This window comes from Pollachius pollachius (assembly GCF_949987615.1).
Source record: "Pollachius pollachius genome assembly, chromosome: 19".
NCBI lineage: Eukaryota > Metazoa > Chordata > Actinopteri > Gadiformes > Gadidae > Pollachius > Pollachius pollachius.
Genome location: NC_136952.1, coordinates 3,435,393 through 3,462,030, shown reverse-complemented (window position 1 = coordinate 3,462,030; position 26,638 = coordinate 3,435,393). Strand labels below are relative to the sequence as shown.

Genomic DNA, 26,638 nt, shown 5'->3' with positions numbered 1-26,638 from the left:
GCTCCCGGCCTGCGCTGGTTGGTTCCCTCGATGGCCACGTCTCCAGGCCACGTCGCGCATCACACGCCATTTTCCAAACCTTTCCCCAGAATAGACCATTACCGCTCTAGATATCACCCCAAACGGGACATCAGCGTGTCCGTCAGAGGCCACCTTACCTGCAGTGTTCAGGGAGACTCGAAGGGGTCGACTGTAGAAGGAAGCGGAGGACCGTGCGTCTTGCAGAAACATGAACATCTTCAGGCTAACCGGGGATCTCTCCCATTTAGCGGCCATCATCATCCTGCTGCTGAAGATATGGAAAACCAGGTCTTGTGCTGGTGAGTAGCCGTGTCATCTGCAGGCAGAGAACGTACAGTAGTGTCGGTGAAGGACAGGCCGTCGTGGTGGTCGTGGATGAACCATCAGCCCTCCCTAGTCCCACGTTGTAACGCAGGGTTGACGGAGAGGCTAACGACAGCTAGCACTGGTTAGCCTGTGCACTTCTAGCCTGCTGCTGGTAAACACAGTCGTTGCCAGGACGTGTCATTGAAACGATGGCTGAAACTGTGTCTTCTGCAACACGTATTGCATGACATGGCCCGGAGGAAACGGTCAAAGCCCGTCCCTGCACCTCTCTGTACCGCTGCGGTCTATGTGGCCGAGACAGCTCGGCTAGGGAGGGCCTGGCTCTCCACCTGGACACGCACACATACACACACTGCTCAGGGTACATTGGTGCATGGGGAACCCTGACATCCAGAACCAGTGGAGCACTGAGAGATGGCATTTATATCCTGGTTGATCCATCCTTTCGCTTCACCAGCTGGAGGCTCTGACGTGGCAGGGAGGGCCAGTCAAATTAAAGTACTACCTATTAGGCTGCAAGTGATTGATAATTGCAACATAAGTAATGCATTCCATTCCGTTTTTGGAGGATATGATGTAGGTCGTGTTTTCTGTTCTGTAGGGGTAGCGCAGCATCCTGCACTTCATGCCGACTAGCAGGGAGTGATTATGACCAGGAGTGGAAGCATATCCTCAGGCTGCTTTAAGAAAACATTTTTGCAGGGAAATCGTGCTTGACAGGTTCTTCTGAGCCCTACAAGTAGTTAAAATCAAACAGACCTAATGTTGTAGGGAAGGATTTGGAAAAATGCACAAAATGTAAAAATTCAAGACCAATAAATGACTTGTCAAGAACATGAAATGAAGTCAGAACTAGCATTACGTGGAGGACTCAATAAATAATGAGGTCATCGCTAGTAATTACTAATTACATTGTCAGTAGATGCTTCCAACACCTCTTTCATTGGCTCACTAATATCGTTGCTGTAACTTTCCAGGAATATTTATTTAATGACAACGAATTTCATGACACACCTCAACTTTCCTCAAGGCACACCGGCCTTTCCACAGTGGTTGTGAACCACACTGCTCCTGATAACAGAGATAAACAGGGCAGAGTTTTAGATAACTTGTATACAGTCCGTCCGTGTGTTTCATAGGCTAAAGTCTATTGACTCCAGAAGGAGTCCAGAAGGAGAAGTTACTCAAATGCATTCAATTTCACCTGGTTCATCTAAATAAAGGGTTGATATTGTCAAATTTAAATGTAACATGTTTACACAGTGTCACACTCTGTTGCTGCTATTTCACAATGTGCCTTCATGTTTTACATGTTTATACTTTTTCCATGTGATTCTGTGCAAGTTGCTACTAATGCTAGAGATGCTTTAGTGAAGCCTTATGGTTTGTGTCATTCCTTTGCTCCAGGCCGCTTCAAAGTAAACACCATAAGGAAAGCATCTGCATATACGGAGTCAATAGAGGTTGTACTTCTTGTACTTGCTCTCTTCCGGTATTGTAACTGGGTCGTGCTCTAGTGTATAATTGTAGTCTGTTGACTCTGCAACGTCACACTTCCCTCTGTCTCTGAACAGGCATTTCTGGGAAGAGTCAAATCCTGTTTGCCTTGGTGTTCACCACACGCTACCTGGATCTGCTCACCTCCTTCATTTCCCTCTACAACACGTCCATGAAGGTATGCAAACACAAATCCTTTCGCACACTAGGGGTGGTACAAAATTTCGATACAGTAGTGTGTTGTATTGCTTCCTCTTGCGATACGTTATCAATACACCGGTGCCGAATATATTGATGTTTTTATTAAGATATGAAGGCTCTCTAAACTGATTCCCCGCAAAGTTTACATAGCAGGGTCAGTACCTCATGACTCCTGGTGGGGGCGCTAATCAAATGAAGGAGGGTAAACTTGCGGTGTTGATGCAGAAGAAACTGAAGCACAGCGAGGGAAAGCGAATTAGAGCGGCACTGTTACAGGTCAAGTCTAAAGTCTGGCTTTTACAACAGTGATGGGACAAACAAAGTCAAGAAAGACGACGCGATCTGCAAGAACTCGTCAAAGTAAAGTACACAGACAACACGAGGAACGAGGTTAACGTCCTGACCTCGTCATGGAGGTCAGGACGAAAGCAAAGCTTCCTTCTCTGTAATGGAGGGCTTCCGGTTTTACCAAGTCTACTGAAGGGTTTAGTTGCAATGACTTCAGTCAGTCGTAAATACATTGTAGTCAAAAATACCGGTTTAGACCAAATGCTTGAAGCACCGGAACCAAGACATGACCTACAGAGTCGAAAATATTTCATTTATTTATTTATGTTTACATAGAAATTAAAGTAAGTTTGTGCTTTTTAAGCAATTAATGTTTCCAGGTTAACCTAAAAACAGTTTGTTATGTTAAGCACTGAACTGTGTAACTCTTTTTTTTTTTTTTTTTTTATAAATTTGTGTTGCACAATGATTCTTTTTTTTTATCCTATCTTTTAACCCCAGAACTGTTCTGCTTTTTGTGTGTGTGTGATCGCGGCCAACATTTCATGATTGTATCTGGGGTTGCTCTGTGGATCCCACCCCTAGTGGACACACAAGCGCATACAATGTCGAGAACCATGTCTTTAAGAGCCCTGTCTTTAACTGTAGATTCAGGCAAACCCTGACCTGGTTGCGTCCGCTTCACGTGGAAACATGGCAGAACCAATGACATGAAAACAACAAACCCACAATAACCTGATCTAACCTGCCCGTCTGTATCCACATTCACCTCCGTTGACTCCACTGCCACTTTGCAATTGGTTCTGGATTCCTTTCCAAAAAAGATCCTCCACACACACTCCACTGTTTCACAGCACTTGACAAACACTGTAGTTCAAATTCTGTCGCCGCCAAAGGACCCCGCCCTTGTTAACCAAAGAACCAAACAATAGGATCTGGAGAACCCATTCGAGATTAATTCATGCAAATAGAGGGTTAGCCCTCTATTTGGAGGAACCTTGGTGGTTAACGTCCTGACGTATCTGGACGAGAAGGGTTGCCTTTGGTGATTCCATTTTTTGTGATACCAGTGTAGATGGGGTTGTTGCTATAAAGTTATACATTGATATACTTGGGAATGCTTCACAATATCCCAGTCTTTCTCCTCAAAACAGGAATAGTACAAAAGACTGTTAGGGGTGACCTTTTTTTTGATGATCTCATATACATCATACATACATCATATAAACCTCCATAAAACTATATTGCTGTATTAATCCTGGTGAAAGTATGAAAGTCGGGTCACTTATGCCGCTTGTATCTCAACCCCCTCCGTTCTAGTTCATCTACATCGGCTGTGCCTACGCCACAGTCTACATGATCTACGCCAAGTTCAAGGCCACGTATGACGGAAACCACGACACGTTCAGGGTGGAGTTCCTGGTGGTCCCCATCGGAGGTCTGGCCTTCCTCGTCAACCACGACTTCTCTCCCCTGGAGGTGAGGACACGTTCGTACGGGAGACGCCCGTCCACTTAGGGTCTCCGCTGCGGTCCTTAAAGGCACAGTAACCGCCGAGGATCCGACCAATCGCAAACCTGTAATAAGGGTCGGGCTTCCCGGGCATCTGTAGCACTTCTGCGTCTGAGTGAGGGCTCTAGGAACACTTAAAGTACAACGCCACAGTGTGCGTGGTGCATATATAACGTTGCTTATTATGTTGCTCATACACACCAACGGTACTAAGTGAGTGTCACAGAGCTGTGGCGTGTCATAATCCTTCTAGAACTCTCTCAAGCTTTTTTTTAAGACCTTAGTGGTCTAATTATATCTGAAACAGTGGGTTCATTTACACTCAATTGTTCTATCGTGAATCTTTTGAAACAAGCGTTTCCCACGGCTTTTTATAGGCGAGAGGCCGTCATCAATATGAGACCTCCATGTAATTAAACAGCTCCCGTGTTTGTGGAGACCCCCCCTAGTTCACCAAATCCTCCCTCCCTCTCCTCTCCCACCCCCCGGGCCAGATCCTGTGGACGTTCTCCATCTACCTGGAGTCGGTGGCCATCCTGCCCCAGCTCTTCATGATCAGCAAGACGGGCGAGGCGGAGACCATCACCACCCACTACCTGTTCTTCCTGGGCCTCTACCGCGCCCTCTACCTCATAAACTGGATCTGGCGCTTCTACTTTGAGGGTTTCTTCGACATGATCGCCATCGTGGCAGGCGTGGTGCAGACCATCCTCTACTGTGACTTCTTCTACCTGTACGTAACGAAAGGTAAGTCGCCGCTGCCACGGTCCGCCACCTCGGCGCTTGTGCAACTACCGGCGCCCTTTGACCCCAAGCCGAGTCGACGTGGCTCCTCGAAGGGTTGTAATAGTTTGTCGTCAATGATTGGTTTTTGTACACTCTTTGTATGATAAGACAGGATTAACCATGATTCAAATCGGCTGACCTACACCCGGTTTCCAATCTATTCGATGGATGTCTGCTGATCCCGCCCCCCCCCCCCCCGATGTGTCAATATCCCTGCACTGTCTTTGACTTGACTCCCCGGGGGATGCTACCCCACTGTGCTGTGGGCCCGGTCCGTGGACGTCACTAACATCGTCTCCTCTCTCTCTGTTGCAGTCCTGAAGGGCAAGAAGCTGAGTCTGCCTGCGTAAGGGAGAGACCGAGAGAGGGAGAGTGTGTTTTTGGCAGACTCAAAGCAATGGTGAACACAAGGAGGGGGGAGGGGGGGGGGGGGGGGGCACAGGACACCACTTGCCCGCCCCCCAGTGCGCCACCCACCCACCCACCCTCCCAACACACACTCCCCCTCCCCACTGCCCCCAACCCCCATCGTCCCATCCCCCCCGCCCCACGCCTGGGGTAAGATGCCTGAGACAGAGAGCGAAAGGGAGCCGCTGAGCGTCGGCCAATCGCGTCGCCCGGTGACCGACTAACAGTCCACAGGAAAACACGGAAAACGGGTTTGGATCTGCATCGGGCCGTTCATTGGCCTTTGGGTTTCTGTTTTATGCATCTTGCCTTTACCTTTTTTTTTTTTCTATCATTATAATAATTTTATTTTTATTCTGCTCTGTGTAAAAGGAAAGAGGGGAAAAAAAGCAAAGTGTTTTCTACGTTGGGAAAAAATCTTTACGGATTGACTCGAGAGCTGATCCTCTTTTGGGCTCCTTGGTGAAGTGATGGTGAATGTTCCTTGGTTCCGCACCGTGTAATAACAGCGGACAAGTGGTGGGATGATATTGACTCGGCTGTGTTTTGCAATCTGAATAAATGTGCTTTTTTTTTTTTCGGAATCGGTTGGGGTAGGGAGAGGGTTTTGTTGGTTTAATGGAGGATATGTTTTCATTAAAATTGTTCACGGCCCTGATTACATTCCTGTGTCCTTAAAGAGGCCTTCCCCAGAGTTCCCTTGTGCATGTCACACCATTAGGTTGCTGGTGACGTCACACACATTTCATTGGTTGAAAATGAAACTTTGTTGATTCCAGTATGGACTGTGGTAAGGGCTTTGCCTGCAATTCCAAAGATTGATTTTCTCAATAAATTTGCCATTGATGTTTTGGATACCTATGCGATTTCACCAGGTTGTATTTTAGGAAAGACAATAAAAGCTTTCTGTTCAGTCCATGAAATAATCAAAAACATGCCCCAAAATGTTCACTGCTGTAAATGAAGTTATTTTTTAATCCTCATTTGAATACAAAATCCCCAAGACTGGTGCCATAAATCACCTGTAATATTTCATTGGCCCACTCACATTCACATTACTCTTTTTAGATGTTGGAAACAAGTAACTTATTAAGTGACATTCATAAATACTGCTGAATTCTACCTTCTTCAAATTAAAATATACTGTCTGAAGTATTGTCCAGGTGACAAATATCATAAATGTCTCCCAGAAGCGCCTTGTGGTGAACATCCTATCAACACTGTTGCATAGGAAACATCCCGGGGGCTGCCATCGGTTTTCATTCCAGATCATTCCATATTGCGTTTAGTTTTGTCATCATAGCAGAGGTTCTGCATGAAGATGCAACCACAAATAAAGGTTTGATGGTAAACAAATGCTTTGTGATGAATTAATCCTTCTGAGTCTTGCCCATATATTCTGCAGCTTTTTTCAGAAAATGTACAAAGGACGTGATAGTACAGTATATCTAAAAAGAAGATGCAGTACTTTGATTTGAGGTAAGAAAATGCATTGTTACGGCAGTGTATTAAATACTATAAGATAAACTAAGAAGGAGAGAGCGTCTTAGTAATGAAAATATCCCTAATTAAACTCAATAACATTATTTTCGTTGTAATATTCAAACCATTTGTTGTATTATTGTTTTAACTTTAATTTACAGTTGAAACCGTTATTTTATCCGTATTTTATTTTGAAAGGACAAGTGCAGTTCCGGTATGGTCCGGTTTGGCTTTTACTTTAGTTGCGTCCTTGATCCATCTCAAAATACGAAACAAAGGTTTACAAAAACATAAAATATATTGTAAAGTTTGTACGAATTTTTTATTTATTTATCTACCATCGGTTCGGTTGGTACACTGTTGATCAGTCGGAACCTTGGCGCAGGGAACTTTGAGCGTTTCGGACTGAAAAGAGCCCACGGCTTCCTTGTTTAAAACGAAACCCTTCAAACTCCAATGTTGACAGACAGAATGGATAAACATATCGGTGAGTTCAATGTAGAAACACAATCCGTTTCCTGTATTTTCCTAATCGAAGCTCCTCTAGCGGCATGTGTTTACTGTAAGGCTAAAATGAAAACGTCCAAAACGGTTCTTCAACTTGGCAGAATTATATAATTGTATCCAAATTTTATAATTGTATCAGCTTCCTTTTTATTTACCTCCAGGTCCCCCTCTCCCCTTCGCCTCTCTGCGCCTCCTGCTCTCCCCTGTCCGGCTGGTGTCCGGGGCCATCTGGCACACGGTCCAGCATCATCTTGTGTCGGATTATGGGATGCTTGAGGAGTTTGTTTCCATGGTCACAGACATTGTCCCTGAGCTACTCTCCATTGAACAGAAGACACAGCTTCTTCTGGGACTCCGCGCACGGGTGAGAAATAAAAGACATGGATGTAGTGTAAGTTGAGGGGTGAGGGGGATATAAACACACAGCTGAAAGGAGTGATGTCTTGTTCCTCAAGGACAAGATATGCCCATTCTGGGTTTCTGGGTCAGTTTACTGCAGGGCCTTCCCTGAACTAAGTTGTGCAAATAAAACAATATATTCAACATAAATGTGTACGAATTGATAATGAAATCAATTTATAGATTAAACTGGGTTACTTAGAATTTCTAAAAACAACTGAAAAATCGTAGAAAATTAAGGAAAATCTTATCCTACGCAGACTATGTAATTTAATAATATCTCTAATGGCGCAAATGATCACAATGTTTGCATTTCCTCTACATCAGAGTGGTTTCCCTGGAGAGTTTGGCTGCAGCTATGATGATGAGGCCCTGGTCAACGTAACATGGCATTTTCTGACCAGACTGGAAAAGCTTTTCCCTCTGCAGTCCATCCAACAGGTCGGCCAATGCAACATGTTGATTGACAGTTGAACTTGATCATCGTTATTGGTTTCATATTGACCGTGTCAATTCTTCCAGGTTGCCCTCATGCTCGTCGACATACCCTCTGCTCTCGAAGAGTGTTTGAAGTCAGTCTCTCACCGCGGCGAGCTTCAAACTCTTCTTGGTTGTCGGAAAGAACTTCTGGTTAAGAATGGTAAGCCATTGTTATGAGGGCAATCTGAAAGCTTATTATTTTATTGGACTAGGCTTTTCTTCCAATTCCCATTACTTCACCCTCATCACGTAACAACATTGTAATTCACTCTATTTTCAGGTTGTCCCCTTGATGGTGCATGTGAAACTTCAGCTCTGCACCTCTGTGTCGGGGATGAGATCAAAGCAGAGAAGGGGCATCAGGCCCATTCTCTGCCTGATGTCCACAGATGCGGTTCACAGATAGAAGGACCACATGCAAGCACTGCAGTTGCAATGTCGGAGGACATGGAGACGGCCGTGGAGAAGGAGGCAGTAGAAGGGACGAGCAGTCAGGAATTGATGGATGTTTCTGACAAAGATTGCCTAGTCCTGTTGAAAAGGCTTGACGACGTTCCGGCTGTGCAACGCAGACCTGTGAGGTCAAACAGAGGGTTGAAAATGAAAAGGATTTTGTTACAAGAGAAGAACGCCAGAAGGAAAATGACGTCCAAACAAGTCCTGCCCAGAAGACAAATTTTGATTCCAGAGCCCAGCACACAGATCTCCATCGACCCGTTCCCTTCTGTTACTTATACAGTCGTGGCTGATGAGGACGCTGATGTTGGAGGTTCCAGTGCGGAGGATTCTTTGTCTGATTGTTCGAACACACGCAGTTCCTTCGTCGAGCTGGCATACCCCACGGAAGGCAAGAAGCCTTTAATCACCCGCAAAAAGCAGGACACACTAAAAATCAGTCTTTCTGCGGCAAATTCAACCTCGGCGACTAAAGGCCTTTGTTTAATTTGCAACAAGCATGTGCAGACAGACATGAAGGAACACATGAAGGCCCATTTTCCTGACGGGGTCTTATCCTGTCCACGATGCGACACAGTATTCAAGAACATGCAATCCTTAAGGCTACATTTTAAAAGGGTTTGCTTCGATCAGCTGCAGATAGAGCCGGACAAGGTCACCCTGGCTCTCTATCAGTGTGATGGATGTGAAAGATCTTTTAAGTACAAATTACAGTTAAACAAGCACAAACTTGTCCACAACCAGCTCTACTGTGAGATATGCGAGAGAGTCATGAGAGATGCTGAAACCTTGGCACGACACAAGGTGTCTCACACGCCTTTTCAGTGCACCCTTTGTGAGAAGAACTTCGGTATCTTTAAGCATTTGGCCAGTCACTGCAAGAATGTACACCAGTTGAGCGAACCCTACGAATGCCACCACTGTCCGAAAGTTTTCTCCAAGTTCCATATTTTTATTGGACACGAGTGGCAACACACAGGCCAACTCCCCTTCCAGTGTTCCCAGTGCTCCATGAACTTCAAACACGACGCAGAGCTGGCGATCCATCTGCGGGTGCACACGCACGAGAAACCCTTCCTGTGCACGGACTGCAGTAAGGGCTTCGCCTGCAACTCAAACTTGATACGGCACAGAAGGATGGTTCACAATGAGTCCTCAAAAGTGCAGCAGTTCTTTTCCTCTCGGAGGAGTGAAGAGAGCGCATGTCCGAAGCATCATATGTCGCTATCTGGCAATGAGTCCAGTCTTCCGTGCCCGTATGAAATGGAAACAAAGGATGGAGCAAATATTGAAAAACATAACCGCGATCTAGTCAGCTTGCTCCAGGACCCTTCTCACGTAGCTCCCAGGCAAGACAACTTTTTGTCCAGTTACTCAACTGATCGTTCCTCCGTTGCCCTTACTGATTACGATGATGGTTTGGTGGCATTGAAAGAGCAGGATGCGCCACTAAGGAAAATTCCCGCTACAAGTAAGACCAATTCCTCAACCCAAAGAAGCCTATGTTTCATTTGCAAGAAACATGTGCAGCTGGATATCAAGGAACACATGAAAACCCATTTCCCTGATGGTGTCTTAACCTGTCCGCGTTGTGACACATTGTTCAAGAGCATGGCATCTTTGAGGATGCACTTTAAGAGGATTTGCGTCGAACAGCTGCTGATAGAGCCAGGCGAGGACCGAGTTGGCCAGGGTCTGTTTAAGTGTGATGAATGTGTAAAGTCTTACAGGTACAAGTTGTCGTTAGACGGGCATAAGCGCACTCACAACCAGCTGTACTGTGAGGTATGCAGGAGAGTCTTACGAGATGCCGAAACCCTCGCACGACATAAGGTGTCTCACACGCCTTTTCAGTGCACCCTTTGTGAGAAAGACTTTGGGATTTTTAAGCAGTTGTCCAGGCACTACGAGAACACCCACAAGCTGAGCAAACCCTACAAATGCCACCACTGTCCTAAAGCTTTCTCCAAGCTGCGTTTCTTTATTCGACATGAGTGGAAACACACAGGCCAACTCCCATTCCAGTGCTCCCAGTGCGCCATGAAGTTCAAACAGGACGCAGACCTGGTGGGTCATCTACGGGTGCACACGAACGAGAAGCCTTACCTGTGCGCCGACTGCGGCAAGACCTTTTCTCGCAACTCCAACCTGAGACGACACGTCAAATTCCGCCACAGCGAGTCCAGGGAAATGCGGCGCTTTACATGCACCCAGTGCAGCAAGACCTTCAAAGAGAAGGGATCCCTGCAGAAGCACGAGCAGCTCAAACACCAGAATCACAAGAATGCGCGCCACCCGTGCACCTACTGCGGAAAGATGTTCTCCCAGTCCGGGATGGCGAGGCACAAAATGATCCACACGGGGGAGAAGCCTTTGAAGTGCCACATTCCGGACTGCAACCAACGCTTCCGGTCGCCCTCCGAGGTGAAGAATCACGTGCTGCGCCATCACACCGCAAATCGCCCGTTTGAGTGCAACACCTGCGGGAAGGGTTTCATACGGGTCTCGATCCTCAACGAACACATGAAGATCCACTCTGGAGAGAAGAACCATGTTTGTTTAGTCTGTGGCAAAGCGTTTCAGAAGGCCTACAGTATGGCCAGACACATACAGCTAGTGCATACACCCAAGTAACCCAGGACTTTTAGTTCTATTGTACTTGAACACGTAAACAGAAAACGTGTTTTTGAAGCTGTTTGTTTGGAAATAGCTTTTAGGAAAAAAAATCTAGTCTACCGCTATTCCCCTCTGTTTCAGTCCCTTCAGAATGCGCTGTTCCTGGTGTCTGTAGCTTTAATGCAAATGAGCTGCTGCCCATTGACCAATGAGCTGTCAGAGTGTACCACAGCATGGGGGAGAAGTGACTCTTGCCGTTTGCGGACTCCTGGAGCTCTATATCTGTATAATATAATAATAATAATATATAATAGGTATTTATATAATATTATATCTAATATCACGGCCAAAAGCTATGTGCGCCTCGGATGATATTATGAATCATAAAGCCTGCATCTGATGTCTCTGGAACTTCATCATGTAAAGACTCGTAGTGGGGGTTATCTCGGCCATGGTCGGAAAGGAACTTTGGCCTTGACTCTCTGAAGTCCATATTGAACCGCGACATGGAGGAGAAAGGGGTTGTACTCCCGGAGCTGAGCTGCCGGAGGGGGGAGCTTGGCGGCAGTCCGGCAGCTCAGCTCCGGGGATACAATCCCTTTCTCCTCCATGTCTCCTCCTCCGGACAGTCCGGCAGCTCCGGCGGGGGGAGCTCGCCGGCCGGCCGGCAGCGCTCGTCCGCTGGTCCACAAAATCTTAGCTCTGCTCTGATTGGAGGGGGGTGGGGAAGTGGGAGGTTATATTCAAATATGCCCCCTTCCTACGTAGGAGGGGGCACTGAAACTTACTCGCTCGTTTGGTAACTGTAGGCAGGGTTCTTTCAGAAATGCATATCTCACTCAAAAAATCATGTACAGACTTTTTTCAAAGTTTGTATGCGTGTGGGAGCACCAGAGACCCAAAACAACACCCCAAATTCCAGGAAAAGTGTTGTTTTCATAATATGTCCCCTTTAAAGATGAGGAATAAAATTAAAGGGGACATATTATACCACCAGGTGGGAGTGAGATTAGCCTTACAAGCTCTTTCGAAAATATAGGTGGACACGCCCACTAGTGATGTCATATGGGGCAGATTTTCTAAAACGGCTTGCAAGGCTAATCACAGTCTCACCTGGATCATGTTTTGCTAATTTTTTTTAGCAAAACATGATCCAACAGCCATGTTTACACAGTATATGAATGGATCCTAAGCTTGATTCATTCCCTGTGGCAGAATAATTACTTTAATAATTACTTACCTGACCATGTATCCGCAAGCTGATGACAAGGAAAAACGTAATGTTCAAATAAATGTAGTATGAACTGCGGTCAAGGGGTAGTTCACTCAGATGGATGTCTCCAGTCTACCCAGGGGCAAACTTTAGCAAGATGCTTTTATATTTGATGATGCTTTAATTCATATTAAGTTGCATATCAGCATTGTAACAAAGACAATGCTAGACTCTATCTCGGTGGATGCCACCCTACACCTAGGTGACTTGCTCCTCCAAACACAAGGGGGGTAGGGTCAGGTGGTACGGTGGACTGGGTAGCCCCGCCCATTCTGCCGGCAATTTGAGTTTGCCCTGCACAAGGGTCTGGAGAAGAGCGATACATTTATTTCGGCCTCAGATACGTTTTTGCGGGAGCCAATCACCAAGCTGGCTTTTCCCTTTGGCGCGCTATTGGCTGGTTTAACACAATGACGACAGGGAAGCGACGGCAAGCAGCAAATCGCGTACAGATTCATTTGAACTAGGCCCGTTGAGGTTCATCACGCCTCTTGTGCTGAAGAAAATGACAGCAGCTTCCCCAGACTAACACCCGCTCCACAAGCGCCTTCCAAATTATTCAATAGAAATTGGAAATTATGGTCACCTAAGGTATTTTTAAGTCAGCGTGGAGTTTTATGTAGCCTACATATTTTAAACATGTCATAAATTGTATGTAATCTGGCCGCGTTTTATTTGTAATAAATATTTCATGCAGACATTTGTTTTGGACTGTTTTATACATTAGGGTACTACAGATGGATGCCCTACAGTTGTACAAACTGGAACGCTAACACAGATTAAGGAAAAACATTTAGCCAATTCGGCGTAATTAGGAGACTTCATAAATGTCAACATTTTCTTGTGCAAATTAGAAGGAATATTTAGTTTTTATAATGCACCTCTAAAAAATGTATTTATACATTGAGAATACCTTATTATTAAAGAAAACGCATTTCATTAGACATTAGTCACCGATACCGAAACTCTTCGGTGGGAACTAATATAACATTACCTTGTTTCACGGGTCAACAATAGCGGACGGACCAGCCGCCCGGGACAGCTTTTCCTGAGACAACATCGATACAACCATCAAAACTTCTCCGGGATTATCTGCCTTTGAACGATTATATTATTTTATTGCAATGTAATATCTGGGGACACATTGAATTGAAGAATATAGTTCTGAAGTCAATGGTGAGTAAGGAAATACACATCGTGAACTGAACAGATGAGTGTGTTGTAATGTGATTGCGGGCAACGGACAAACTTCATTAACTGGACTCTGACCTGAATCTTACTTGATTCTCACTTCAATGTACTAAACGTTGTTTACGGTGCAATCCATGTGTCTTTATAGCTCATAAAGGCTAGTATCCGCAGGATTTATCACGTTTGTGTTTGAATACACGCTTTCTTATCAAGCCCACAGCGGGTTCTACCAATATCCAATGCGTAAGTGACAAACATTGCAGTAGCACCGGGTGGCCACTACGAGGTGGTACCAAAAGTGAGCAATTCGTCGTTGACTCACTTGTTAAACAGGCCGTTTTCAGTCTTATTAAATCTTTTTACAGCCTGGTCCAAAAAAACATTCCAGTCAGTATGTTTAGTTCATATCTCCATGACACCACTGAGCGGGGTGAATTTTTTTTTTTAGCCGGATAGATTTTATTTTATTGGAGGTTAAAATGTCTGAATAATTAGGGGCGCGGCCTCTTGAGTGACAGCTAGCCGCTGACCCTCACCACCTCGGAGGCTAGTTTTCAGGATTAGCATGCTATCTCTGTCATCTCGACCTCGACTGCGTTCATTGTTGTTCATTGTTCATTGTTCTTGTTCATTCCGGTGCCAAGATGCCGAGCTAATTCGGTGTACGACACCTAGATGGGCGTATCTCCTTCCCCCCGACGTCACATCAATGTCCTTTTTTGGTTAGAGGAAATGAGGCGGAGTCAAACTATGACAAGATGGCGACGCTCATAAGCCAAGAGAATTGGAGGCAGTTTGAATAACTGAGGTCTGCCCGGATGCTACATCCATTTTATATACTATCTTTGGTTCTTATACATTGCATACCTCCAGTATGTTATTACGTGAAGTGAAGTTCTCTGTGGCGGGTTATTACAGTCTGAAAACAAGAGTAATGTGTAAAGTTGCTATCTGTTAACATGTAAAGTTCCTCCATGTGCACATGTTTAGTTCATACATAAAGTTCCTACATTTACACATGTAAAGTACCCGCATTTTCCCTAGTACATTTTCTACATGTTCACATGTAAAGTCCCTAAAAGTTCACGTATAAAGTCCATTCATGTTGACATGTAAAGATCCTACAAGTTCACATGTAAAGTTCATCCATGGTTAAAGGTTCCTCCATGTTCATCACCAAATGTTAACCTTATGTTCATCTGATTGGTCTATGCCGTGTCCATCTTGTGTTTCCAGGTCCGTCTCTCTCCCTCTCCTGTCTGCGTCTGCTGGTTCCGCCGATCTGACTGTTCTCTAATACACTGCGTTGTTACAGCAGTGTATTAAATAATATTAGATATAGTATGGAGAGAGCGTCTTAGTAATTGAAATGTACCTACTAATTAAATTATAACAATTATTTACGTTGTAATATTCAATCCATCATTTGTTTTATTATAAAACAGGTTAGGGTTGATACACTGTCCATCAGTCGGAAAATTGGCACAGGGACGTTCAAGCCTTTCGGACTAAATGGAGCCCACGGCGTCCTTGCTTGAAACCGACCTGTAACTTGCTCTCGAGTGGGAGCAGCGCGCATCTTATTCTTGACCTTAGCAATGAGCAAAACCAACTAAAAATGACAGGAAGAAAGAAAAGCAGTGTGTGGACTTATTTTAGGCAAACAACTAAAGGTCCAATAGGCAGCTGTAATATTTGTAAGGCAAATATTTCATTTAGAGGAGGGTCCACCACCAACTTGCACCGGCACCTCAAGACACGGCACCCTTGGGTCCGACTTTGCGGGGTGAGGAGAGAGGAAGAGGCACCGTCTGAGGCACATGCCGGATCATCACATTTCCAAACGACTTCAGGGGACTCCAGGGGCAGAGGCCAGGCTATTGGGCAAACTAGGCTGAACCAGTTCATGTCCCGGCCGACGACACCGCAGCGGCAGGAAACCCTGGACGAACAACTAGGTAGGAAGACCGTCTCTTCCGACATTCTCTATACAAACTCATGTGAGCGTGTGCAGCCAATGTTGACAGAGTGGATGAACATATCGGTGAGTTCAGCATACAAACACAATCTGTTTCCTGTGTTTTCCTCATCGAAGCTCCTCTAGCGGCATGTGTGTACTGTAATGCTAAAATGAAGACGTCCAAAGAGGTTCCTGAACTTGGCAGAATTAGTTAATTTTATCCATATTGGGTAATTGCAACTCCGCTTCCTGTGTTTACCTCCAGGTCCCCCTCTCCCCTTCGCCTCTCTGCGTCTCCTGCTCTCCCCTGTCCGGCTGGTGTCCGGGGCCATCTGGCACACGGTCCAGCATCAAGTTGTGTCGGATTATGGGATACTTGAGGAGTTTGTTTCAATGGTCACAGACATTGTCCCTGAGCTACTTTCCACTGAACAAAAGACCCAGCTTCTTCAGGGACTACGCGCACGGGTGAGAAATGAAAAACATGGATGTAGTGTAAGTTGTCTTGTTCCTCAAGGACAGGACCTGACCTGGACAATAAACACCAAGGCGCTTCTGAAAAAGGCCCAACAGAGACTGTATTTCCAAAAAATGCTGTTGACCTTTTATCGCTGCACCATTGAGACTGTCCTAAGCTACGGCACCTCGCTGTGGTTTGCCACTTGCACTGCAGCTGTAAGGAAAGCACTCCAGAGGGTCATAAAAACGGCCCAAAAAGTCATTGGATGTCCTCTTCTCTCTCTTGAGGATGTCTACAATAGACACTGCCTCAGGAGAGCTCATAGCATCCTGAGAGACTCATCCCACTTTTAAAATATATAAGTCATTTTTAAATATATATATTTGTTTTTGAATTCTTTAACATTCTATATATATTTTTTTTAAATAACCCTTTTCTCATTTTGTTTTAAAAAAAAAAAACTTTTTTTTTTAAAAAAGCATTTATTTTGAGAGCCTCTACCCTAATTTCGCTGCACTTTGTGCAATGACAATAAAGAGATTCTGATTCTGATTCTGACAAGATGTGCCCACTCTGGGTTTCTGGGTCTGTTTACTGCAGAACATTTGCTGAGCTAAGTTGTGCAAATTCAACAATAAATACTCAATGTGAAGGTTAAGTGTAAGCATTGATAATCACATAACATCTCTTGATCTTTTTACTTCATCCTTTGGAATTTGGAGGTTAATTTATCGATTCAACTTGGTTACTTATTTCTATAAACAACAGAAAAATCGTAGAAAATGTAGGAAAATCTTATCCTACAAAGACTATGTAATTTAATAATATCTCTAATGGCGCAAATGATCACAAAGTTTGCATTTCCTCTCCATCAGATTGGTTTCCCTGGAGAGTTTGGCTGCAGCTATGATGATGAGGCCCTGGCCAACGTAACATGGCATTTTCTGACCAGACTGGAAAAGCTTTTCCCTCTGCAGTCCATCCAACAGGTCGGCCAATGCAACATGTTGATTGACAGTTGAACTTGATTATCGTTATTGGTTTCATATTGACCGTGTCAATTCTTCCAGGTTGCCCTCATGCTCGCCGACATTCCCTCTGCTCTCGAAGAGTGTTTGAAGTCAGTCGCTCACCGCGGCGAGCTCCAAACTCTTCTTAGTTGTCGGAAAGAACTTCTGGATAAGAATGGTAAGCCATTGTTATGAGGGCAATCTGAAAGCTCATTATTTTATTGGACTAGGCTTTTCTTCCAATTACCATTACTTCACACTCATCACGTAACAACATTGTAATTCACTCTATTTTCAGGTTGTCCCCTTGATGGTGCATGTGAAACTTCAGCTCTGCACCTCTGTGTCGGGGATGAGATCAAAGCAGAGAAGGGGCATCAGGCCCATTCTCTGCCTGATGTCCACAGATGCGGTTCACAGATAGAAGGACCACATGCAAGCACTGCAGTTGCAATGTCGGAGACGGCCGTGGAGAAGGAGGCACTAGAAGGGACGAGCAGTCAGGAATTGATGGATGTTTCTGGCAAAGATTGCGTAGTCCTGTTGAAAAGGCTTGACGACGGTCCTGCTGTGCAACGCAGACCTGTAAGGTCAAACAGAGGGTTGAAAAGTATTTTGTTACAAGAGAAGAACGGCAGAAGGAAAATGACCTCCAAACAAGTCCTGCCCAGAACACAAAGATTAATCCCGGATCCCAGTGAACAGATCTCCATCAACCCGTTCCCTTCTGTTACTTATACAGTCGTGGCTGATGAGGACGCTGATTCAGGGCGCATCTTCGATGACGTCTCCTACGTGGTGCCTGTTGGAAGTTCCAGTGGGGAGGATTCTTTGTCTGACTGTTCAAACACAGACCGTTCCTTCGTCAAGCTGGCATCCCCCAAGGAAGGCAAGAAAACTTTAGTCACCTGCAAAAAGCAGGACACAGAAAAAATCAGTCTTTCTGTGGCAAATTCAACCTCATCGACTAAAGGCCTTTGTTTAATTTGCAACAAGCATGTGCAGACAGACATGAAGGAACACATGACAGCCCATTTTCCTGACGGGGTCTTAACCTGTCCACAATGCGACATGGTATGCAAGAACATGCATTCCTTAAAGCTACATTTTAAAAGGGTTTGCTTCGATCAGCTGCAGATAGAGCCGGACAAGGTCACCCTGGCGCTCTATCAGTGCGATGGATGTGAAAGATCTTTTAAGTACAAATTACAGTTAAACAAGCACAAACTTGTCCACAACCAGCTCTACTGTGAGATATGCGAGAGAGTCGTGAGAGATGCCAAAACCTTGGCACGACACAAGGTGTCTCACACGCCTTTTCAGTGCACCCTTTGTGAGAAGAACTTCAGTATCTTTAAGCATTTGGCCAGTCACTGCAAGAACGTACACCGGTTGAGCAAACCCTACGAATGCCACCACTGTCCGAAAGTTTTCTCCAAGTTCCATATTTTTATGGGACACGAGTGGCAACACACAGGCCAACTCCCCTTCCAGTGTTCCCAGTGCTCCATGAGCTTCAGACAAGAGGCAGAGCTGGCTATCCATCTACGGGTGCACACGCAAGAGAAACCCTTCCTTTGCACGGACTGCGGTAAGGGCTTCGCCTGCAACTCAAACCTGACACGGCACAGCAGAATGGTTCACAATGAGTCCTCGAAAGTGCAGCGGTCCTTAGGCTCTCGGAGGAGTAAAGAGGGTGCACGTCAGAAGCCTTATCAGAAGAAACGCCAGATGAAGCAGACCCCCGGTCCATGCAAGCACTGTGGAACGGTGTTGCACAGCAGCAGGCTCTGTCCACAGATGTCACTATCTGGCAATGAGTCCAGTCTTCCGCGCCCAAATGAAATGGAAGTAAAGGATGGAGCAAATATTGAAAAACATAACGGCGATTTAATCAGCTTGCTCCAGGACCCTTCTCACGTAGCTCCCGGCCAAGACAACTTTTTGTCCAGTTACTCGAATTATTGTTCCTCTGTTGCCCTTAATGATCACGATGATGGTTTGGTGGCATTGAAAGAGCAGGATGCGCCACTAGGAAAAATTACTGCTGCAAATAAGACCAATTCCTCAGCTCTAAGAAGCCTATGTTTCATTTGCAAGAAACATGTGCAGCTGGATTTCAAGGAACACATGAAAACCCATTTCCCTGATGGTGTCTTAATCTGTCCACGTTGTGACACATTGTTCAAGAGCATGGCGTCTTTGAGGATGCACTTTAAGAAGATTTGCGTCGAACAGCTGCAGATAGAGCCAGGCGAGGACCAAGTTGGCCAGGGTCTGTTTAAATGTGATGAATGTGTAAAGTCTTACAGGTACAAGTTGTCGTTAGACAGGCACAAGCGCACTCACAACCAGCTCTACTGTGAGGTGTGCAGGAGAGTCTTACGAGACGCCAAAACCCTGGCACGACACAAGGTGTCTCACACGCCTTTTCAGTGCACCCTTTGTGAGAAAGACTTTGGGAATTTTAAGCAGTTGTGCAGGCACTATGAGAACACTCATAAGCTGAGCAAACCCTACAAATGCCACCACTGTCCTAAAGTTTTTTCCAAGCTGGGTTTCTTTATTCGACACGAGTGGAAACACACAGGCCAACTCCCATTCCAGTGCTCCCAGTGCGCCATGAAGTTCAAACAGGACACAGACCTGGCGGGTCATCTACGGGTGCACACGCACGAGAAGCCTTACCTGTGCGCCGACTGCGGCAAGGTCTTTTCCAGCAGCTCCAACCTCTGTCGTCACGTCAAATTCTGCCACAGCGAGTCCAGGGAAATTCGGCGCTTTACATGCGGCCAGTGCAGCCAGTCCTTCAAAGAGAAGGGAGCCCTGCAGAAGCACGAGCAGCGCAAACACCAGAATCACAAGAAGGTGTGCCACCCTTGCACCTACTGTGGAAAGATGGTCTCCCAGTCCTGGATGGCGGGACACCAAATGATCCACACGGGGGAGAAGCCTTTGAAGTGCCACATTCCGGGCTGCGACCAGCGCTTCCGGTCGACCTCCGGGCTGAATAATCACTCACTGCTCCATCACACTGAGGAACGCCCGTTTGAGTGCAACACCTGCGGGAAGGGTTTCATACGGGCCTCGATCCTCAACGAACACATGAAGATCCACTCTGGAGAGAAGAACCATGTTTGTTTAGTCTGTGGCAAAGCGTTTCGGAAGGCCTACAGTATGGCCAGACACATAAATCTAGTGCACACACCCAAGTAACTTCTAGTTCTTCTTTTACTTAAAGATGAGATGACATTTCTTTTGCAAAACATGATCAACAGCCATGTTTACACAGGATATGAGTGCATCCAAAGCTTTATTCATTCCTTGTAGCAGAATGATTACTTTAATAATTACTTACCTGACCATGTATCCGCAAGCTGATGACATAAGGAAAAAGTAATGTTTAAATAAATGTAGTATGAACTGTGGTCTAGGTTCATACTACGGCGACTACTGTTTTCTTTTTTGTGAGCGCTTACAAAAAAGAAAATCCAAAAAGGAAAAAAAAAAAGCAAAACGTAGCAGGAAAAATAACACTATAAAAACATAGTCAGACCCTGAAAAAAACAAATCATAAACCCTTGACCCCCCCCGTGGCGAGTCCGGTCATCTCCTACGCGAGTGTTCCTCCCGTTGACTGCTATGAATGTCTCCAGTCTACCCAAGGCCAAACTTTAGCAAGTTGCTTATATTTGATGATGCTTGAATTTATATTCAGTTGCATAACAGCATTGTAACAAAGACAATGCTAGACTCCATCTCGGTGGATGCCGCCCTCCACCTAGGTGGCTTGCTCCTCCAAACACACTGTTGAAGGCCGGTTTATGTAGTTTACAGATGATGATGGTGCCATGCAGAGTATCTCCTTGAGGGTGTGTGGTGATGGCTGGTTGCACATTGATTACTCAATGTGCCACAGGTGTGTAGCCTCACTGAGCCCCAGATTCCAATTAGTTTGACTTACAAATCAGCCATCATCCAAGTGCCTTCTAAATGACAATAGAAATGAGAAATTCTTCCCACCCATGTTATTTTGAAGTCAGTAATGAGTTATGTTGCCTATATCTTTTAAAAATATAAATAAGATAAATTGTAATCTGGCAGTGTTTTATTTGAAATAAATTTTTGAAACAGTATTTGTTTTGGACTGTGTTATGTACATTAGGGTACTATATATAGATGCTCTACAGTAGTACAAACAGGAATGCTAGAACAGATTAAGGAAAAACATTTAGGCGTATCTTATCTTACTACTATATAATAGCAGGCCTGTCTCACAAGTAACTCAGAAAGACGGTCGAAGCGCATGTGCCAAGCAGGCTGCAGCTCACACACAGCACGCGCAAATGCACACGTACGCAACACGCATGCACACTAGGGGTGGGAGTCTCTTGGCACCTCACGATTGGATTCTAGACCGATTATCGATGCAACAATTTTTTTATGAACGTTTCCATGTGTGATTTTCAAAAATATATATATACATCTGAGTTTGCTCCTCAGAGTTGGCTAATAACTTCCTACTTTTGTGATCATTAAAGACAATCAACAGATGAATTACCTTCTCCAATATTTATTATTAGGGAAAGGGTTTTCTTTCACAAATGACTCTCAACATGAACATTGAAATAATCAATGCAGCTTGCATTTTCTATGCTACACAATTGTATGCTGCTTGCATTTCAACACATTGTGCAAAAAGTATGGCTTGGAATTCAGCTCATATAAAAACACTGCAATATGAGGAAGAAAAGTAAACAGAAATATAACAGTGCTACAATGATATAATGGCAGTGTACCATGGAAGTGCAAACTTATTAAACTAACAGTAACAGTAGAAGTGCTTAATAACTGGTGGATGTAATATGCAAGTTCTTGTGTAAGAACAGGAGCTGGTCGACATGCTCTGGTGTGAGTGTACTCTGTTGGGCGGTCACAATATCCCCTGCAGTAGAGAAGAATCTTTCTGCAAAGACACTGGTTGCCGGAATACAGAAGTATCGCTTGCCCAACTTGGAAAGCAGGGGATACACCGCCTCATTCTTTCTCCACCAGCTGAGAGGGTCCCCAGAGAGAGGAATTGGTGGACCACCACGGCACTTTAAACCTCCTCCTCAACTTCAGCATAGGCAGAGATGGGGTGCTGAGCTGTGGCACCAGCGAAGGTATTCCCCAGTAGATTCTCCAACAAAGAGGATGAAGCTCGTCTCTTAGGAGGACAGGGGATTTGCAAAGAGGGGGCAGCTCTTCTATTTGGAGTGGAGGAGCTGTGGTTCTGCTCCTCAGTGGTGTGGGTGTCCTCTATGTTGGGCTGGCTTTCCTCATCTTCCACTCTCACCTGTTGCTGTAGGTAAACACAACAAGAACAGATTACCACAGCGGCCTCATTTTCATATTTCCATATGTCAATATCTCCAATCCTAACCACATAAAAAAATAAAATAAAGAGCTGGTCGACATTTATTTTAATTAATTGTGTGTTATGCTGTACAATTTTATAATTCCACAAAGGAAATGGTAAACCTTGAAAAATCGTACAATGTTACAATAAAATAGCATTATTTACCTCAAGTGATGCAGCCTCAGCAACGACCCTTCCAAATGTCTCCTCTACAGTGGCGTTTCTACATGTAAAAAACAGGTGGGGCTAGGCTAATATTTGTTATTCTTTTAAATGACGAACCAGTGTCCGTGACGTCACCGTTTGTTTTCAAAGTCGTGGCGATCTTTGTAGACGTTGACTCCGCCTGCTCCCGGCTATCCTGCACAACACAGGATTGTATGTAAAAATCTAGTTCAACATCTGACCTGTGAAGGGCAGTCATAGCTAAACAGTGTCTAAACTGCCGAAATCTCTCAACAAAAATGTTAGACCCCTTCACTTTTATTACCGTTGCTACTGGCTTTGCAGGAATACAGACATCCATCCAAACAAATTACGGGGCATTTTAATTTCGTTTGAAATTCATTTTTGGAAAAAGTTACAGCCCTAATATATTCCAAATAAGAAAAATAAATAAACAAAAGTATTTCAAAATAGAGATTGAGCTTCCTTCATTGGTCTTACTTACGTGTCAGTGTCCCACCATGCTGTTTGTAGCCCTGGCTTGGTGTTTCCCTTTCTCTATTCAGCCCTCAGCTCACAAGGACAGCAGGCAGGTACTGGGGCCATCACAACCATTACAAATAAAAATATACTTTAACACTATTCAGTATGCTGGGCTTTTTGTTTTTGATCTAAGTGACTGTTCTCCGTGTATCATTTATTTATTTATTTATATATATATATATATATATATAATCTTTTATTGCTGACAAAACATTGCAATAATAAAAATATAGTTTTTAAAAGTTTTTAAACTTTAAACTAAGCTTCCGTAAACCTCAGAATAAAATGATACTACTGCAAACAGCTGTACCCAATATCATTATACCATGGAGTACACCTCCCATAGGCCTAGGCAGTATCCTGGAGAAGAAATCAAGTGGGAACATATAAGCCGGGTAAAACATAAATAGAAGCACAAGACATAAGGCGTTTTACCTCTAATTGTTCCTCCAGACTAAGGGTCTCAAATCTGTGCTCCAATAGATGGTCTACCTCAGTCGACTCGTTTTCATTTGTGTGCCTCCGACATGTCTGTTAGCAAAGTTATCGTTCTCCTTCTCTTCTTCACTACCGGACTTGGGAGGTGGGAGGTCACTCGACTCATGACTCATCACAACACACACTATAGCCAATGAACGGTGAAAAATTAAATTACACTGTAGTGGAACGAACCATATATGTCCATGGCGGTCCCGGTGGGGCTAGCCCCACCAGAAGCAAATTAATCTTCGTCCACTTCAACAGAGAAACACTCTGAGCATGCGCATTTCAATTTTTCAAGTCCAATACACATCACATTGGGCTGGTGGGGCTCGAGCCCCTCTTGCCCCTCCAGACGAACTCATTCTGAAGAAGCAAGCCAGGGTCGACTAAAAATGAACTAAAAGCGCCAAACTTATTATTTTACAGTACTTTCTGGGGAGTTTTTTTTTAAATATATATATGTATAATTTATTTAATATATATATTGTTTTATATTTTTCTTTTTTCATTTTCTTTTTTTTCCTTTTTTTTCTTGTGAGAGTAGGTGGGGCCGAGCCCCACTTGCCCCTAATGACCAGTCGCCGCTGCTCCTCTATATCCTCCTCAGAAAGGAAAGGCATTCCCTTGAATCTCGGGTCTAGAGCAGAAGCTGAACGAAGTAGGCTTCTCTCTAGGTCAGAGTTGTACCTTTTGCTGCGTTGATGGTCTGCTTCATCTCGCGGGTAATTGATGATTCTGCAATGTTGCCCATCATTTCCTGGCAGAGTTGAGCTTGCAGTGGGGCAATCAAACATACTGTGGGGCTGCTCTCCTCTGATATGAGTGTAGTAGCATCTTTCATTGCCTTTAGGGCCTTCTACATCCTCTGCGTTGGAGACATCTGTCTCAGTGAGAGTACAGAGATCAGCTTCTCCTTTCCTCACCTGGGGAGAGAGTAAAGCGGCGCAGATAGCCGGCTGCTGTTCCAAAAAACGATCCACCATCTCAGGCGAACAAAATGTTGCATAAGGCGAACAAATGTAATTTTTAAAATTCCGATTATCAACTTATCTGCATCGAAAGCGAATCGTTTTAGAGAGAATCGCGATGCATCTGTGGCATTAGATGAAACGGGGGTAAGCGACAACGCCACCCTAGGAATTGCACCCAGGGAAATATCAATCAATGAACGGAAAACAAGAACTTAGCACACACGTTCGTTGGCTAACGGCACCAGAGACGAGGTTACGAAAATAGGTTGTCTTTATTGACTACAACATGTACGTTCCACACAAACATTACAATTACGATGACACTGTACGTTGGGGAAAGACAGAACGATCAGGGCTGAGGCTTACCGGCAAGGGGGGGGGCAAGATACCAGGAACGCGGAGGGGAGAAACCAGCGACACCAACCAGTCACTCGTGTTCGCACATACTCACAACAAAAGCAAAAGGCAGGTTCAACATGGCAAAATAAAAAGAGAATCCAAAAGGGCACACGTGACAGACACTCGGGAAGAAAGGGCACCACCACCTATGGGATCTAGTTGCCTCCCTGCCGTGGGCACTCAGCACCTGGAAACAAAAAGGAGTAGAAGAAGCATATACACACGACCAAACTCACAACTTGTAAGTCACAAAAAAGGAAATCAAATAAGAAATAAAAATAAAACCCAAATGCACCAAACAGGCCCCAAAAGATATTACACATGCGTGATAGCCCACTGGCTATCCGCAGCTATAAAAGGCCTCCTGCCAGTGGCTTAACAGAAACTGGACTCAAAACCAAATAAAGACAGAATCCCCCAAATTAAACCAAACACTTCCCCAGGACACACACGCACACGCACACACACAGTCTACACGCACACAGACACACTAATTGCGACACGGACAGGTGGAAACACACAAGGACAATACAAACGGATCAGGTTAAAAAGGAGTGGTTGTTAGCGTCTTCGCCGCTATCTTCAAGGCTAGCCCGGGACAGCTAAGGCAGCCTTGCAGGTAAGCGAACGGGTGGCAAAAACAGCAGTCGGCAATGACGCAATCGGCAGTACCTAGAAGGTATACAGGTCACCCTGTTAGTGCTAAACATAATTCTAAAAAAAACACAATAGCAATCTAACATAGGGGATACATACCAGGAAGTTGGCAACTCCCTACTCAAGTCAGCGAGCTCACGGAGCACCGCTGGATTTTAACGTTCGGTAGGGGATCGAGGATGTTACACGATCAATAATCCCGCACGCACCACCAACCAAGGCAGGGCACCAGCAGGCGACAGGCAGAAGCGCTGCAAAGCGACCAGTGCGAAAAAGTAATCCCACACGCACCACCAACCGAGGCAGGGCACCAGCAGGCGACAGGCAGAAGCGCTGCAAAGCAACCAGTACGAAAAAGTAAATCACCATGCTACAAACAAATCAGAGTCAGATCATCCATAACAGCGTGCGTACATACCGGCAGCCGGTTGACGGGAGGGGCGCAGCCGGAAGTAACGAGGAGACCAATTGTGGCACCTCCCGACACAAGGGCTACTCGTGAATAAATAAGGTGGAGACGCAAGCCATTGGCTGTGCCGGCCCCGATCATTAAGAAGGGCTCTGCCCCCTGCGTCTCACCACACATCGGAGAATCGATTTTTTTCCCACCCCTAATGCACACCGCACACACACACACCGCATAAACACACGCTCTCACACACACGCACACACCGTAAACACGCGTGCGGACGCAGACGTTGCAAGACAACGGCAAGATCGAGATAATAGCCCCGCCGTTGACACTCTCCCAGCTGAGACATTATGTCTATAGACTACACTTTTTTGCTAAACATTATTTATTTTTAAATATCACTCGCCTCTGAGCATCCCGCAATGTCTTGCGTTATTGATATCCCAGCTCCGACTGTTTTAACGGCCCCGCCGTCGACACTCTCAGGTACGACTTTCTGTCGATAGATTGTAGAAATTGCGATAAAAGAAACGAAGAGACAAAAACTGTAAAATTCAAACAGCGCGCCGACCGGCATATCAACAAAAAATATGCGATCTCTTAAGAGACAGCGCAGAACGAAAACATGTCAATAGCACACTACACTTTGTTGCTAAAATGTAATATTACCTTCCTCCTATTGATATCCCCCCCCTCTCCCCTGCAGACTGTTTTAGTTGTTTTATTTGACTAA

At 45.0% G+C, this 26,638-nt stretch overlaps 3 protein-coding genes and 1 long non-coding RNA gene across 4 annotated transcripts; 3 read left to right on the top strand and 1 right to left on the bottom strand.

The window, feature by feature from the left end:
- Window positions 1–50: 50 nt before the first annotated feature.
- On the top strand, window positions 51–6,396 carry LOC307090653 (ER lumen protein-retaining receptor 2). Its single transcript, XM_079757394.1, has 5 exons — window positions 51–320; window positions 1,923–2,023; window positions 3,655–3,813; window positions 4,341–4,593; window positions 4,948–6,396. The coding sequence occupies exons 1-5, from the start codon at window positions 230–232 to the stop codon at window positions 4,980–4,982; spliced, it is 639 nt and encodes a 212-aa protein (XP_079613520.1). The 5' UTR covers window positions 51–229; the 3' UTR covers window positions 4,983–6,396.
- A 505-nt stretch (window positions 6,397–6,901) lies between these two features.
- Window positions 6,902–11,572, top strand: LOC307090042 (uncharacterized protein). Its single transcript, XM_079756572.1, has 5 exons — window positions 6,902–7,009; window positions 7,191–7,393; window positions 7,756–7,869; window positions 7,951–8,068; window positions 8,189–11,572. Exons 1-5 carry the CDS (start codon window positions 6,979–6,981, stop codon window positions 10,996–10,998), a joined length of 3,276 nt encoding a protein of 1,091 aa, XP_079612698.1. The 5' UTR covers window positions 6,902–6,978; the 3' UTR covers window positions 10,999–11,572.
- Window positions 11,573–13,282: 1,710 nt separating this feature from the next.
- Window positions 13,283–21,009, top strand: LOC307090581 (uncharacterized protein). The gene is made up of 6 exons (XM_079757306.1): window positions 13,283–13,429; window positions 14,681–15,402; window positions 15,670–15,872; window positions 16,740–16,853; window positions 16,935–17,052; window positions 17,173–21,009. The coding sequence occupies exons 2-6, from the start codon at window positions 15,063–15,065 to the stop codon at window positions 20,088–20,090; spliced, it is 3,693 nt and encodes a 1,230-aa protein (XP_079613432.1). The 5' UTR covers window positions 13,283–13,429; window positions 14,681–15,062; the 3' UTR covers window positions 20,091–21,009.
- Window positions 21,010–21,587: 578 nt separating this feature from the next.
- Window positions 21,588–23,538, bottom strand: LOC307089969. Its single transcript, XR_013812636.1, has 4 exons — window positions 23,419–23,538; window positions 22,946–23,036; window positions 22,441–22,636; window positions 21,588–22,218 (listed from the first exon to the last, which is right to left on the bottom strand). It is a non-coding gene; the product is annotated as an uncharacterized lncRNA (long non-coding RNA).
- Between the last annotated feature and the right edge of the window lie 3,100 nt (window positions 23,539–26,638).

What these genes read in the sequence shown, in the direction of transcription:
- LOC307090653 (XM_079757394.1), top strand. Translation starts at nt 230, where the DNA reads ATGAACATCTTCAGGCTAACCGGGGATCTCTCCCATTTAGCGGCCATC. An exon ending in TCTACAACACGTCCATGAAG is followed by an intron (nt 2,024 to 3,654) that starts GTATGCAAACAC and finishes CCTCCGTTCTAG; the next exon opens with TTCATCTACATCGGCTGTGC. An exon ending in CTACCTGTACGTAACGAAAG is followed by an intron (nt 4,594 to 4,947) that starts GTAAGTCGCCGC and finishes TCTCTGTTGCAG; the next exon opens with TCCTGAAGGGCAAGAAGCTG.
- LOC307090042 (XM_079756572.1), top strand. Translation starts at nt 6,979, where the DNA reads ATGTTGACAGACAGAATGGATAAACATATCG. An exon ending in CTCTGCAGTCCATCCAACAG is followed by an intron (nt 7,870 to 7,950) that starts GTCGGCCAATGC and finishes CAATTCTTCCAG; the next exon opens with GTTGCCCTCATGCTCGTCGA. An exon ending in AGAACTTCTGGTTAAGAATG is followed by an intron (nt 8,069 to 8,188) that starts GTAAGCCATTGT and finishes CTCTATTTTCAG; the next exon opens with GTTGTCCCCTTGATGGTGCA.
- LOC307090581 (XM_079757306.1), top strand. Translation starts at nt 15,063, where the DNA reads ATGACAGGAAGAAAGAAAAGCAGTGTGTGGACTTATTTTAGGCAAACA. An exon ending in TTCAGGGACTACGCGCACGG is followed by an intron (nt 15,873 to 16,739) that starts GTGAGAAATGAA and finishes CCTCTCCATCAG; the next exon opens with ATTGGTTTCCCTGGAGAGTT. An exon ending in AGAACTTCTGGATAAGAATG is followed by an intron (nt 17,053 to 17,172) that starts GTAAGCCATTGT and finishes CTCTATTTTCAG; the next exon opens with GTTGTCCCCTTGATGGTGCA.